This window comes from Athene cunicularia (genome assembly GCF_003259725.1).
Source record: "Athene cunicularia isolate RWA chromosome 2 unlocalized genomic scaffold, athCun1 chr2_part1, whole genome shotgun sequence".
NCBI classification, from domain to species: domain Eukaryota; kingdom Metazoa; phylum Chordata; class Aves; order Strigiformes; family Strigidae; genus Athene; species Athene cunicularia.
Window position 1 is genome coordinate 53,975,387 of NW_020799095.1, and position 12,438 is coordinate 53,987,824.

Sequence of the window (12,438 nt, forward strand, 5' to 3'; positions counted from 1 at the left end):
TGCAACACTGGTGATTTCCAGGAGAGTGGCCCTGCCCTGTTCCAGGCTTTCAGATGTGCAAAAAAGCACCATCCAGATCTTCACACTTAACACATCTGGCCTTGGTGGTTATACTGGCTATGGTTCTCTAGGCTCTCCAGGTTGTGACTGGAGATAAATTGCCCTCCAGAGGATGATACAAAATATCTGAGATCCTGCCCAAATCACCCTTAATGGAAGAGGCAACTTAAGAATTGGGCTAAAATTGGATGATGTGGACGGATAATGCCCACTTGGAATCCACTTAAAAATCCTTCCCCTACCTCTCCTACTTTGAAGGAGCTGACTTTCACAGGAAGGAGAAACTTTGGCAGGAGCTTGCAAAAGGCAGTAACAGCATGGAATCTTGAAGCATAAATAACATAATACCAAAGAACTGTTGACCCTGTAACAACTTCCAGTGATGGTGGATGAATGGTGGGCTGTGTCCAAAATGTAATTCCCTCTTCAACATGGTCTTATTTCCTCCCATCTGTTCTAAGAGGAAGAAAAGGAACAGTAAGAATTACTGTGCAGCTGCCCTTGCCCCAAAGTTGGGCACTTTTTTTTTTTTTTTTTAAACAAGCATGAAATAAAGCATAGCTTGCAAAGCTGGTATGTAAATCAAAACCTGTGCTCTGAAATGGTAGGATGCTTTTGTTAACAAAAGGCATGTATCTACAGAGTTGTGTGCTTTTCTTCACTGTGGCACTTGTGGGGTTTCTTCTCCTTCATCCTGTTCCTAGAGGAACACTGAAGTGCGAGCCCCCCCTGTGGGAAAAAGTTAGGCATGGAATGGGAGATAATTGGATGGTAGCAGCTCAAATAAAGGGGAAGGTGCCAAAACACAGAGGAGGGCCCTAGCACTAGCAGCCCAAAATCTTTTTCAGTCAGTGGATCGGCCTTTGGGTGTCAAGGCTGCAGAGGCTGTGGTGGTATGAGGAGCATCCTCTGGCAAGCTGCCTGCAGGAAGGGAGGCAGCGTCAACGTGGCTGTTACAGATCAAATTGATGCTTGCATTGTAAACCGACAATGAGAGCGGCTTTTGCCCCTAAGTCTGTAACACCTCAGGTCTCACCATTCAGAGGAAAATCACCTTTTCCCCATAGTGGGAGACTGCATTGACATGTTGAACAAAAGGTTTTATAAGAAGAGTCTAAGGGAAACTACATTTCTGAAGGCTCACTGCATTGCTTTCAAATCTTACCCTTTAGGGCCATTCCTTCTCTTTTCTTTCTCATCCTATCCATATCAGAAACAAACAAACAAACAAAACAGTTTGGATTTTCAGCTTTCAAATGTGAAAATATTTGAGTTTTTTTTCTTCAAAAACCGTACAGCTCTGCAGAATGAAAAATCAATACTGGAAGTACATATTCCAGACCCAACGCATCATCTGGTAGGATAGATCCTGACAAAATGCTGGAAAAAAACCTAAGCTTACATTATTTTTAAGCAAAGATTATTTTTTTTTCTTTAAAAACACATCATTCTTAAAGAAATTAGTCATTAAGAAAACCACTCCCGACCTCCGTTTCCCCTGTAGCCAAGCAAGACGTGCCCACACTGTGAATATGCCTGCTGTATGCTGGTGACCAATCCAGCTGCTTCTCTGGTGAAACCTGTGATGTGGAGACTCTGGCAGTGTGGATCAGGGGTGTGGGGTCAGATTTGGCTCTGGCAGTGTGGATGGTAGCGCTGGCTGCAGTCTGCCCTGCTTTTCTGCCTTCCCTTCTGGGAGAGAAGCAGCCTCCTTCATTCTCTCTGTAGGCTTCAACCCTGCCATAGCTGTACCTCTTGTGGAGCTGTGCTGGCTGTGTCCTTTACCCCCACTTTCACTTACCTTCCTAGTGCAGGTGAGTTGTGTGAGTGAGGCTCAGACTCACTTGTGTGTCACAGCTGCAGCCCAAGAACTGCAGTTGCTTGCGAGGAGATAAACTGGTGGGAGTCTCTGGGACTCCTGCTTGAGAGGCTGGGAACAACCAGCCCTTGGGGGCATAAGTATCCCAGCCTTCAGCTGAAGCAGTTTTGTGGAAGAACCAGTTGAATGTTGTAGAAACAAGGAGCTGGGCGTTAGGAGATCACAAAACCAATGTGGTAGGAGGGAAGGTCTATTTTATTAGTGAATACTTATGGGGTGGGTACCATCCCTTTGCGCTTACATGGGTGAGTGGATTCTCCTGCTCTTGAGGGAAGAAAATGTCTTCAGACCTCAGTAATAGGTAGATTTTTCTGCTTGTCTTAGTTAGGAGGGACTTCTGATTTGACTGGAGATTTGACTGATTTAAACTCCTCTGCCTCAGTGATAAAGTGGTGGTATCAGAGATGAGCAGCCATGCTGCCACTGCGCTTCAGATGCCCAGTTCAGTACCCTTATGCCTTTCCCTGGCAGACCCTTCTCAAGTGTGAGTTTCTGTGGGCAAACTGAAGCAGAGGGTTTTTTGCATAAAAGGTGTGGGGGCTTTTTGGGAGGGGTGGGTAGTTCACCTCAAGGTCTTAATACTGGTGTCAGGCTTTTTTTCCTTACTACCATGCATCCACGCTCAGATGTGCTGCTGCAGCCCTGTGGCAGGGAGAGCCGTGGTGCTGCAAAGGGCCCCCAAGCTTGGCTGCTGTGGGTGGGCAGGTACCTGGCTGGTGTGTGAGGGAAGGGGATCGTGGGTGCTGACTGACCTAGCAGTGTTTGCTGCTGCTTTCAGACAAACACCTGCTTCTCGGGAAGCCTGTTGTTTCCACCAGCAAGTGAAAAGGACTGCACATAACGCTTCCTCATCAGGGCTCCTGTACTGAAAGGAGTGATGTGTGTGTCGGGCGCTCAGCAGCATGTGCATCCGTGGGTATTCCGCCCTATCCACCCATGGATCATTTTCCTGGCATGTGGAGCTCCCAGCACCTCTGCCCCCATTACTGTTCACCCCTACTTACAAGCATTGAGCCTGTGCTGTATTAATTCCCTTACATGTGGGATGCAGATTGTAGTCTTTGACACCTCTGGTTTCTGCTCTTTGCTCTGTGTGTGTGCCTGAACACAGGTGTGACATGTGCAAGAGACACTACCAGCAGCCTCCTTTCAAAGCAGGTCTAGAGATACTTTGGTGTATGCTTTGGGCTGCTTCTACATCTGTGTGATCCACAGCTGGGTGTTTTGAAGGTGAAGACTCAGTGGCCTGGTCTACATTGCTCTTGGAGAGTGGTTTGGGAACTGCCTGCTGGGTTGCTTGCAGACAACCCGTATGAATAGACTTGGCAGAGTACCAGACAGCTAGGGGCCAGAGCCTTCTCAGCATAGATGCTGTGAATGTATCTTCAGAGAGACAATGATTTGGCAATCAGCTCTGAAGCTACTTTTGAGCTGGGGCCTTCGGTTTATGCTATTGGTTCGGACAGGTGAATTTCTGTATGATCTGGAGGATGCTTTCCTGTCACACCTTAGGTGAAGTGTGCATAGTGTCTGGAGAAAGAGCAGTTTGGCTCAGCAGGCAATGCTGGGACACTCCTCAGAGGGCAGTCCCCACTGCAGGAGGATGGTGGTAGGGCAAGGGACCCAGAGAATTCTCTGTGTCAGGGCAAAGATGTCATGGCAACTTATGTAGACAGAAGGTTAACCACAAGACACATTTAAATCAACTATCTCACCCTATTGGTTTCCACAGTTACATGATGGCCTGGAGGTCAGCATGAGCTAGTTCCAGTTCAGTTTTGTGATTTTTGAGCTACACAGGGGTACACTCTTTAATGGGTGTTCAGCCCAAGCAACCAAGCTCCTAGCACAGCCTGTGTCATAGTACTCTAAGAGGTGGTGAAGTCTTACCCCAGGGAAATGTGAGACCTTGTCTCTCAGGGCAAGTGGAAGTCCACGTGTCTCCTACAGTGGTTTTGGAAAAATGCTGGAGCTGTCCCTGCCCTCAGAGCTGAGCTACAGGATAGAGCTAAAAGTAGCTGGCACTGTCTCCTGTGGCTATCCTGGGTCTCCGTGACAGCCTCTGCTCTGCTTTGCATTGATGGTGTGCCTTGCTCTGGGCCAGTTTAGACACCTCTGCTTTGCAAGGGGACATGCCGATGAGCCCACTTGGTTGTGGCCTTACAAAGCAGTGAGCCAGAGCCCCAGCCAGCCTGTATATGATGGATACTGGGGACTCTCTGATACACACTCCTTGGAGATATTGGCAGTCTTTGAAGTGAGGGGTTTTGTTTTGGCACAAACTTGCTCCAGTTTTGGGGGAAATGCCTTGCAAGGGGTCAGGTGAGAGATGAACTCAGTCTGAGCAAGAGCTATCAGAAGAGATTTTTTTATCATAGTGTATTAAAGACAAAAGTGTCCTCACACTGGGGTCAATGCACTTGTCCAACAATAAGCTCCTTGTGCTGTCTAGCCATCTGTGGTGGACAGAATATTCCTGTTAAAAGTTGTTTTGACTTTTTAGAATGTCTACTTCTGTGAAGGTTTTAGCCATTGTATTTATGTTGTTCTGGTCACAGGTTTTAGACATGCAGCGAGTTTTTCCTGTACTTTTCACATTCACTGTCTCTTCCGATATTCATTGACAAATGACCAATAGTGATGCTTGAAATGCTGCATTTCACCAGCTCTCCCCTGGGGGTTCCTTCCCACTGCCACTCTCCCTCTTCATTCCCGTCCTGCATGTGCTGCAGACTTGCCTCCCCCATGCCACCGTTTCAGGCAGGCATGCTTTGCACCCCCTCCAAGATGTGCCTGCGGCAGGGGTCCCTCTCGTCTCGCCCCTGCCGCGGTCTCAAAAATAGGCATGGAAGGAAATGTCAGCGCTTGAGGTTTCTGGAGGAGGCAGGGAGAGAAAGGGCACGAGATGCTGAAGTCGTTAGGTGAGCAGACACAGGGAAATAATGACATTCCAGAAAGGCCTCTTATGCGCTGAAAAATGCATTCTCCTACCCTCAGACTGGTCTGTGCCTTTAGCTGGGCAACAGCCTGAAGCTGAGTCTTGAGGCTGAAATTGCTGGAGCAGTGTATCTAGTACATTGTTAAATTGACTAGCTTATCAGCAGTGTTTAAAAATGATCTCCCATCTTTATTTGCAAAAGCCCATGAATGGTAAATTCTGGAAAAAGTGGGCCTTCAAAAACAGCTGAATATGATTAGATAAGACAATAAGAGAAGTTACTTGATGCTGTCTCTTCTGTCTGCAGGGCTGTTAGAAGTATGTGCCCGACCTACTGTTAATATGCAGAGATTATTTTCCTGCCAATCCCTCTGTAAATGATCTGACAGCAAACCTGAGCTTTGCCCTGCTTAATGCATATAAAGCGAAGTGATGCAGGAAAATCAGAGTGTGTGGTCTGCCATGCATCCAGAAAAGAGCTGAAGAAAAATAAGGGTATGGATGGACTTTTTCCCCAGAGATCAGAAGGCTCCAGAAGGAGCATGCATGGTCTCTAAATATAGGAAATAGGAGGAGACTATGTGGGTCTCCCCATTTGCAGTGATGTTCCCTGGGGACAAACTGTGCCATGGGGCTGACCTGGCAAAACTCAAATAAATATCATTTCTGTCAGTGGTACGTGGGCATTTACCCCAAATGGCTGGTGCAGGATAATGATTAGAGATGCTGCTTCTCTCAGCTGTGGAAGTGGTAGGATGAGGAGGGAGGGGGGCAGGCTGTGCCTCCAAAACCTGCTCAGAGAGCATCTTATTGTCTCACCACCTCTGACATGCAGTGAGCTGAGAGGGCAGCCTGCTGTGTAATGGCAGGAGGCCCAGTCAGTGCTGAATGAGCTGAAGTGCTAATTCCTTTATTTTACCAAAATTGTTGTTCTGTTATTAGCCCTTTGATAGAAAGCTTCTGGCAAAGTGCATCTAACTAAGGTTCTTGCAGTCTTTTGCCGTCTCCCTTGGATTTCATGTCCTTGGGGGCCGAACAGCCTCCCCGGCGTGCAGGTTGTGTTGCTGCTCTCCCCCTGCCAAACCTCTCTCTCTGCTGGCTGCTGGTCAGGACGCTGCAGCTTCCCCACTCTCCTGCTGCTGCCGCCACTGCTTTTGCAAAGAGCTGTTTGCTTGCACTTGTGCATGATTAAAAAATTTCATACTTGGAAATGGCAGGCTGAGGCTGTAGCAGAAACTGGGAATTAAATCTGCTTACAGGCAGCTCGGGAGGAGAGGACGTTTCTGCGTCTCTGCCTTTGCCTGTGATTCACTGTGCACTGGGAACAAATGGAAAATAAAAGGGTCAAGACAGCCTGAAGGGGGGAGGATAGAACAAATGCTAATGAGAAGCCTTTTCTGCTCAGTGTGGTAGGGGAAGTAGACCTAACCTTCAGGAGAACATGTATTAACCAAAACGATGTCAGTGACTACCAGTCAGACTGAAAAATGTGATTTCTTTCACCACAATTGCAGAGAAAATGGTGTTGGGCTAAGAAGGGTTGCACTGTAATTTTATGCCAAATGAGGCTAGAAGAGGGGAAAGAAATAAGGTGAGCATGAAGAAACTGAAATAAGCTGCTTAAGTGGGGAGGTCAGAGGGTTGGAAAAAGAAGAGCTTGGCTGCTTAAGCCATATTTTATTTGCACTAGGGTTTCCATTAACGTGCCCTTTGGAGACATGATGGGAGCCAGTGCCAGAAGGGGAAGTCCCAGGCAGTCCTGGAGCAGGCATGTGCTGCAGTTTGGTAGGGATGGGGAAAGGATATATGGTAGGAAAATGATATGTGCAGGGACAGATTGCCCTCAGCCTCACTGGAAAGTTCCCAGGGAGCTTGGCTGCCCCTCATTGGTCCCCAGTTGGAGACCATATCACAGGCATTTTCCATGAGAACAGCAAAAAGCACATCTCTGCTGTTCTTTTGCTGATGCTTCAGTTCCTGCACCAAAGGATGAAGGTTTTAAACATTACAAGGAAATGCATCTCAAAAATGTTTCTAACATGTCTTAACCTTTCCAGTATGTGGCTTCTTAATAGTAACAGAGTAATTTTCTGCTCAGTATTTCTACAAAAGCTCTGTGTGGCATTGATTCTCTGCTGTGAAGGATTGCAGTCTCTGGAGGTCTCAGTTCTGGAAAAGCTCTAAGCAAGTGAAACAAGGGTTTAATGAGATGAAATGTGTGTGGCAACCTCAGCCGTGACAGCGTTACCAGCTGCGCTGCTGCTGCTAAATCCCAAACGCATTTCCTATCCCAGCAAGCTTCAGTACTATCCTCGAGGGTTTTTGTTTTTTTTTTTTTTCTTTCCCTGACACCCGGGTAATGACAAGCATGACTCACCCTCTCTCCTACTGTCAAAGCATGTTCAGTTCTGCAGGAGCAATGCATGATGCGACCAAGTGCCTGGTGCTTGGATCACCACTATTCACTGGCCTGTTGGGTCAGTTGTCCTCTGGACAAAAATTTAGTAACACTTGCATGTGTGTATCTACATGTGGGGTGTGTTTTAAGGAGAACTTTATACCCATGGAGCTACTTTGGGTAAACAAGCCCAACCTGTGCTTTCTTTTCCAGATGGAATTTCAGTCAAGCTTCCAGTACAGTGTTAATGAAAGGCAGGTGGAGAGAAGGGACTCGGTAAGAGCTACAGGAGCCCTCACTTTTATTTCCTTCAGTGAACTTCACTGTAAAACTTGAAATGTCACATTTCCTCCATGCACAATTTTTAATTAAAAACTCTAAATTGAAAAGGTCAGGACAGGTTGACTTTCTGCTGCCCACACACTGATAGCTTGACAGCAGTGAAAGCCAGTGGCAGGAAACAAAATTCCTCCTAACCTGAAAAGAAAGCGCTGAGGACCCTCTACCTGGACTAATGAACAAACAGCAGCGGTGACAGCCTGTCTGCACGTCCCAGTCCTGCCATGTGCCTTGTGTGTAACTGCTACCCATCACCCCAGTTCTTCCTGGCTTGCTTTATAAATGATACAGAGCTCATCACCTTACCAGCCTTCTCATCTTTTCCTCTTTAGCGCTCCTTCATCTGCTTCTCCCCCAAGATTACAATCTTATTTTTAAGCACTGGGTGCAATGTGCTTTTGCATTTCTAATATACATATGCCAATGAATTGTCAGATGCACCAAAACCTACTTTGTTTCATTCTCTGCAATCACATGCACATGATAAGCTTTTGATTGTCCATCTTTCCAGCACTAATGTTTGGACACTGCAATCATATTGCTAAGATAGGCACTTTCTTTGCAGAAGGAAATTTTACTTCTGATGCTGTTGTCAGCTGTGATAAACATTGCAGATTCAGCTGAAACTTCCAAACACGTATGTTCTGGTTTATTTAAACTGTGGAAGTATGAACTGAGCCACAGACCACAAAATGTTTTATCAGCAAGGGAAAGTGCACAGCTGTAACCATGTACCTGTCGTTAGTGTGCTGGAATCTTTTTGACTTCCTTACCTATGAAAGCTGAAAACACAGATGGCATTAAGAGACCACTGAATTTCAACTGCTGATTCCTCCTTTCAAACAGAAATACTACATTTACAGAGAAACCTGGTTGACTAGAAGGAGACTTCTCTCAAAATCTGTGGTTGGCTCACGCCTAGAATTTTATTCAATCCATTCAAAAAATAGACAGAACTATTAGGTGGCACATATTGTCAGAGAGTACAAATGTCACATCTTTCTTTATACAGTTTAATTTAAATCCATAGATTAAGACGGTGAACTAATTGCCCTGGGTGGGAAAATAATTAAGGGTCTTCCGTGAAAGGACAAGTCTTCAGGTAAGCATTTACACAAATGTATCTGCTTAAGCATAACTTTTTCTATCCTCTATAAAAATATAAACAGCATTTCAAAATGTCTTTAGGCAAGTATGTTAAGATCATCTAACATGGTATTAATGTACTGACAGAATATGGGGCCTGGGCATGTCAAACCACCTTTAGTTATCCATACCCAGCCAAAACTAAAACATTTTGTGTAAGCTTCAAACATAATACAATATAATGAAAGAAACATTATCAAACCAAAGATACAGAAGTATGATGTCCTTCCTCCCATGCGAATTCCTGATCTTTATTTTTTGTTAATATGACAATGACTAAGACAAAAGTGGCAGTTTTGCACAGGTTAACTGTAACTCAGGATCAAGTATAACTTGCCTTTCCCAGAAAGTAACATTGCTAGGAAGTGAAGTGTGCCAGGATCAAATTAAGGTCACTCACTGTCAGGTATGTTTTTACCTGTGCAGTATTACTTTGATACAGACTGTAGCATGTGACAGGAGGACAAGTGCAAATTACAAGGGCAGAATCTTGGCTTCCCAGACAGCAGAACCAGGCGAGAAGACTAAATAATATTTTAAAGACAAGAACAAAATTAAACAAAAATCCAACGCCTCTAAACTTTAAATAGTGGCATGTAGAGTGTTCCTGGTACAGCTGTCATAAATGCACCCTATGTTTTTCAGGGATGCAGTCTGATAAGCTAAACACCTAATCGTTGTTGCAAGGACTTATTGGTTCAACACAGATTAAAATGTTTGAATACACTGAATATATTGGTCACAGGTCTAATCACATCATTTCCCTTTTCACAATCCTAAATTTGTATTGGAGCAGCTTCCCCATCAGCTGTGTGTTTGTATAGCAGAGCACTCGATGTTGTAATTGACTAGCACGTATGCCAACAACAGCTGATATTTTCCAGTTAAAGTGAGCTACAAGTGAGAAACAAAACCTAAGGAAAGGGTCAGGTTTCAGATAAAGGTTGGACATTTTGAACTTTGGACAAAGTGACAGGTATCTTTGATTCTCCTGGTGCTGGCGCTTTTGTGACTGGCTTTGCATGGGCTTTTATATCAGCTATCCTCTCTTTAAATCTTTGCTGGAGGTACTTTTCTTCTCTGGAGTAACTTTTAGCAAAAGCAGACATCAGCAGACACGCTGCCACGGTGGACCCTCCAACACAAAACAAGATCGCTCCTGCCAGCTTGCATATATCAAGGGACCCATTAAACTGAATGGCACGGGTATCCACCACAACAAAATCATCTTTCCCAAGAGCTTCGATTTTCGGTGGCACAAGAAAACCCACTACAAGAACCGTTAAACCTATCAGCATAAAAGCCGTCCCGGAGATGAGTCCGACCTAGAAAACAAAGAGAGAAACAAAAAAACCCCAATTAATATGCCTTTCTAGCTTCCAGTTGGTAAGTACTCCTAGGAGGTATTTAGCTTTCACAGTGTCTTGCAGGTACAGTTCTCTCTTCTAGGAGAAGGCTGATATTTTTCCTTTAAGTCTTATGTGGCCCTACTAGAACTAGAATATATGGAGAAATAGTATTTTTACAACTCGTATAATTCAGTATTAACATTTCTGGAAACAATGGAATATGCATCTATATCTATCTATCTATCTATCTATCTATCTATCTATCTATCTATCTATATCTAAATAGCATTTTACTTCCAAAGCCCTATCACAGAGAGGATCACAGCTTAACCTCAGTGTTGTGTGGCTGACTATTTTTTTAACTTTAGGTGGTGGTTAGCACCGAGTCCAGTCCCTACTGATAGTCTGTGTCATATCCACCACTTGCTTTTACTGAAGTGTCATTCATTTGCAGGGATTAGAAGGAAGTTGCTATTGCTGTGAACAGATCACAGAATATTTCTAGCACATTTCAAGCGTAAGTGCAAACCGGTTCACACAGAACAGCCCTACTATCAGAGCAGAGGGGTTGGATCAGATGGCCTCACGGGCCCCTTTCAACCTCTATGTACTCCAGTTCTGTTGAGTTCCCTGACCTTAATGGAGATCTTGCAGTTTTCTTGATCCCTAGGTCACACAGTCCACACAGTCCCAGAGTTACTGCTGTTAACCTACCAGTTCTATTCCCAATAATCTGTCAGGACTATGGTGGGTGCAAAGCAGAGGTAAACTACACTTTCAAGCTATGGGTGGGGCTTCCCAGACAAGACTTTGATGTTTCAGTGACATGGGTCCTTGTGACAGAGAAACTAGAGGATCCAAAGGCCCCAGAACTCCCTTGGAAGCTAATGTATCTTGGTAAGAGCACCCTGCTTTTTGACAGATGGTTATTCATTCATCTTGGGGAAAACTGAGCAACAGAAGACCTTTCTGGATGCGTACCCAAACCCCTCAGTTACATGGACAAGTTCTGAAATGGGTTTCTCTCTCCAGCAAACAGCAATGGGCAATACCTTCCAGAATGCAGAGCTCCACCTGCTAGGCGATCTCTGGATCTGAAAATCATCCTCATACTCCCAAATTGAAGCTGTGCAGTCCTCATAAAACTGATGCAGGTAGGACCGAACTCCGTAGCGTTGGTACCCTCCCTCAGTGCTGCCCTGCGCATGCTTGGACCCGCAGATGTCAGCATAGGAGCTCATCCTTCCTACCTGCAATGAGAGGTTTCATGCAGAGCAGATAGTTATTGATGTGGCAGGAAAACAAACCTGCCTACAAACTCACCAGATGACATGAAGAAAGCAACCCAGGAGAGACCTTTCCTTCATTTTTTTCCCCCCCAAGAAATGAACCTGGTAGAGCTGCATGTGGTTACTCAGCTCAAGCAAACCCAAGGCACTCAGCGTCTTGACACAGTGCAGCCTAAAGGTACTGCAGGGAACACTTCCTTCTGTCTACAGAGTGCCCACTCCCCATCTTTTGCACTACTGTGCCACTGCGTTTCTGTGGAGACTGAAAAAAGCAGAATATATCAGGTAACAAGCTAGCATCCCTCAGGGGCTCATGTTGACTGTCATCCAGACTGCTTCTATCAGTTACCTAGAATTCGCAACCTTAGGAACTTTCCAAACTGCCGGGTAAGGGTTTTTGAAGTGCAGGACTAAGTATTGATGTAACATTCATGGCCATGAGAAACAGAGGCAAAGTAAGTCCTGGACAGATTGAAACTTTAGGTATCCTGTATTTAAACATGGATAATCAAAAATGAAAAAGATGGAATACCACAACACCACCAAGATCCTGCGGACTTCAATAAAATCAGAATTTTTGTCTGCTATGAAGACTACCAAAAACATTCCCTCTTCTTTCCACTTCATGGAAGTTCTTATAACACAAAATTTATATTTAACTATGCAGGTCCCAGGTCTGAACTTGCTTGTGCAGGTGCAATGCTACTGAATTCATTGAAGTAATACAAGCCCCTAAAAAACTTGAGCAACAGGTCAATGTTACTTAAGATGACTGACTTCTCTTTTAAAGAAGTTTAAAAAGTCTTAGTCCAAAGGGAACTGTTAATGAGTACTTGCATCTGAATGTCACAGCTCAATTTATATCAGCTTCAAGCAGTTCATCTGATTGTGGAGGGAAGGAGGGTTTGACATGCTCGTGGCAGCTAGGACTCCCAACTTTGCAGCCCTACAGCCCTTTAGGAATGGGTGATCTTGGTGGGTATGAAATACATTAAGCATGCAAGAACAAATACTGTTTAGCTTACATAAAGCAGAAGCCA

The 12,438-nt window shown here is 44.9% G+C and overlaps 1 protein-coding gene across 1 annotated transcript; it reads right to left on the reverse strand.

The window, feature by feature from the left end:
• Positions 1 to 8,514: 8,514 nt before the first annotated feature.
• Positions 8,515 to 11,358, reverse strand: NRSN1 (neurensin 1). Its single transcript, XM_026843392.1, has 2 exons — positions 11,162 to 11,358; positions 8,515 to 10,085 (listed from the first exon to the last, which is right to left on the reverse strand). The coding sequence occupies exons 1-2, from the start codon at positions 11,348 to 11,350 to the stop codon at positions 9,687 to 9,689; spliced, it is 588 nt and encodes a 195-aa protein (XP_026699193.1). The 5' UTR covers positions 11,351 to 11,358; the 3' UTR covers positions 8,515 to 9,686.
• Between the last annotated feature and the right edge of the window lie 1,080 nt (positions 11,359 to 12,438).